Source organism: Anarrhichthys ocellatus, unplaced genomic scaffold (assembly GCF_004355925.1).
Source record: "Anarrhichthys ocellatus isolate YVR2014 unplaced genomic scaffold, GSC_Weel_1.0 scaffold6156, whole genome shotgun sequence".
In the NCBI taxonomy this organism is placed as follows: Eukaryota; Metazoa; Chordata; class Actinopteri; order Perciformes; family Anarhichadidae; genus Anarrhichthys; species Anarrhichthys ocellatus.
In genome coordinates this window covers 1-3053 of record NW_022286130.1, presented here as the reverse complement: position 1 = coordinate 3053, position 3053 = coordinate 1, and the positions used below count along the sequence as shown (strand labels likewise).

Sequence of the window (3053 nt, the reverse complement as noted above, 5' to 3'; positions counted from 1 at the left end):
AAGAGTGACTGTAAGTTCGGCATAGCCGGTAGTCAGAACGTGCTGATTATGGACCCCAGTTCTACAGGAACGATGCAGCGGATACAGAGTGAGAAAAGCATCCTGGATGAACCAGACTCTCCTCTGGAGGTGAGTTAAACATTTTAGCTGCGTTTGTTTACCCCGATGTCCTTTTATTGTATTTAGTTGCATTAATACAAACCGCTGCACGTAATTCTGTCACTTTCAGCACCATGGACAGCATCTTTGTTGGCGTTTCATTATTTAAATGCTGCTTTTTGGTTAAGTTGTCATAAATACAGCTTTGGAAAGCATTGACTGACTGTCTTTCGTAACTATACTGCCTTAATGCGTTTTAGGCAAGATAATACTTCATTATTAATGTTCAAAAGTCATGTGTCTGCCAAACGTTTATTGTCACAGTTCTGATTGTGTTCTTTATACGGTATTTCCTCTTGGCAAGGAAGGATGCTGTTAGTATGGTTATTGTGAGGCATGAAGGCAATAGGAAAGGTTGAAGGATACAGTCTCAGTAAATTGATTGGAATATCAATGCTGAACAATGCAGAACCTGGATGCCCCACATTCTTTCGTTCCAGCATATTAAAGTGACTAGCCATCTTTCTGCATGTTTTCCTGATGACGGCTGATAATGCTGTTTAACATTTTCTAATACAGGATTGTTGGGCATCAGTGTATTTTAGTGGAGAGTCCTTAACTTCCGCATCAGTCTTGATAAAACTTGACAAACCGTTGAATCAGGGACTCTTATATGGTTTTAGGGGTTTCCATTAAAGATAATACATTTATTAATTCCATTTTCAATATTTTTTTCCTGTATGACTGAGTGCGCTGTAGTCGAATTATTTCAGAATCAGATTTCATGTCCAAATATGTTTTGACAAGTGCTTTGTGTTTTGATTTCAAACAGAATCTGACATAATACATTATGTTGAGCTGAATGTGTTTTAAGTTACAAATACTATATGTAAAGACATTCCAGTGTGATTTCCACATTAGGTAGAGATTTGTTCAGTTTGTGTGCTTCAGAGCTCAGCGGTATGTCGTATGTGATGTTCAGCTTTTAGACTCTAAGGGACGCTGTTGGTCAGTGAAATATTTTCTATGTTGTGTCGTCATTCAATCCATTCTCCAACTGACTATACAGTGAAGAAGGCTCTCTGTGTTCTGTCGAGGTTTAGGGCACATACGAGAGAACATGGTCTCACAGACTTGCATGTAAAGGTTGAGTACGTGTTCAGTTGTTCCGGATATCAGAACCAGCTTCACCGTCATATCAATCGGATACAGATTTTCTTTTTGTAATTCTTTGTTGCCACGATGGTAACTGGGGGACCTCTCACATGCGCAAGATGGCGATTGTTTTATGGATTACGACGTCAAATAGGACTGCTCATGTTGCTGTTTCATGCGGTTAACATGGTAGGTGGTCAGATTCGTTATTCTATACCAGAGGAGATGAAGAAAGGCTCTGTGATTGGTAATGTAGCGCAAGATCTTGGTTTGGATCTGAAGAGAATCCGTTCTGGGCGGGCCCGTATCGTGACCGGAGAAAACATTCACTACACCGAGCTGAAGACAGACAAAGGGATTCTAGTCGTGAATGACAGAATAGACCGGGAGCAGCTTTGCGGAGACGAAACTCCGTGTAGCTTCAGCTTTGAGGTGATTTTAGAAAACCCAATGGAACTTCACAGAATAACTGTTGAGGTTTTAGACATAAATGATCACGCTCCCGTCTTCCCAAATAAAGATAAGCCTATCAGCCTTGAAATCGGTGAATCAGCTGCAGTTGGAGTGCAGTTTCCACTGCAGAGTGCAGAGGATCTAGATGTGGGGCAAAACGCGTTGCAAGATTATGTTTTGTCGCCAAACGAAAATTTTATATTGAAACAACATGCAAATCCAGATGGAAGTAAATATGTTGAAATGGTGCTCCAGAAGCCTTTAGACAGAGAGCGACATCCTCATCTGTCTTTAAAACTGATCGCAGTTGACGGAGGAACACCACAGAGATCAGGTACAGTAAATATAGACGTCACTGTGTTAGATTCCAACGACAATGTTCCGGTATTTAACCAATCGGTGTATAAAGCATCTGTGATGGAAAACACAATGAAAGGCACGAGTGTTATTACTGTAAATGCCACGGACGCCGACAGTGGCTTAAATGGAGTCATTACATACAGTTTGTCTAAGACGAAAGGAAATGCAGGGAATGTATTCAATATTGATGAAAACACAGGCACAGTTTCTGTTTCTGGTCAGATAGATTATGAAAAAGACAAAAAATACGAGGTCAGAGTTGAGGCAAAGGATCAGGGTGGCCTAACCGGGACGAGTAAAATTACAATAGATGTTTTTGATGTCAACGACAATGCCCCAGTTATAAACATTATGTCATTTTCTAGCCCCGTATCTGAGGATGCCCCTCCTGGTACAACAATTGCTATAATGAACATAAAAGATGCAGATTCTGAGAGCAATGGACAAATAAAATGTTCTATAGATGGCAAACTTCCATTTAAGATCGAATCATCGCTAACAAACTATTACAATTTAATCACAGATCAACATTTTGATAGAGAATCCGTCTCAGAATATAATATAACAATAACAGCCACTGATTTGGGGTCTCCTCAACTTTCTAGCTCAACAAAGTTACATCTTAAAATATCTGACGTAAACGACAACGCACCTTTATTTAATAAAAACAGCTATTCTGCTTACATCACAGAGAATAATTCCCCTGGAATTTCCATCTTTGCTGTAAGCGCGCGAGACTCTGATTGGAATCAAAACGCTAGAATCTCGTATCTTTTAGAGGACACACAAGTCGGCGGTAGTCCAGTCTCTACATATGTGTCTTTAAACTCTGAAACTGGAGTTCTTAGCGCGGTTCGTTCTTTTGATTATGAGCAAATTAAACAACTTAAGCTAGTAGTCAAAGCGCAGGATGGAGGCTCCCCTCCACTCAGTAGCAACGTGACTGTGAAAGTAATGATCCAGGACCAGAACGACAACCCTCCCCA

The 3053-nt window shown here is 40.4% G+C and overlaps 1 protein-coding gene across 1 annotated transcript; it reads left to right on the top strand.

Annotated features, from left to right (window-relative positions):
• Nucleotides 1-6: 6 nt before the first annotated feature.
• On the top strand, nt 7-3048 carry LOC116380118 (protocadherin gamma-A11-like; the record flags this gene model as incomplete). Its single annotated transcript, XM_031842082.1, has 1 exon — nt 7-3048. A coding segment is annotated over exon 1 (1707 nt), but the record flags the coding sequence as incomplete, so codon positions are not given.
• Nucleotides 3049-3053: the final 5 nt, after the last annotated feature.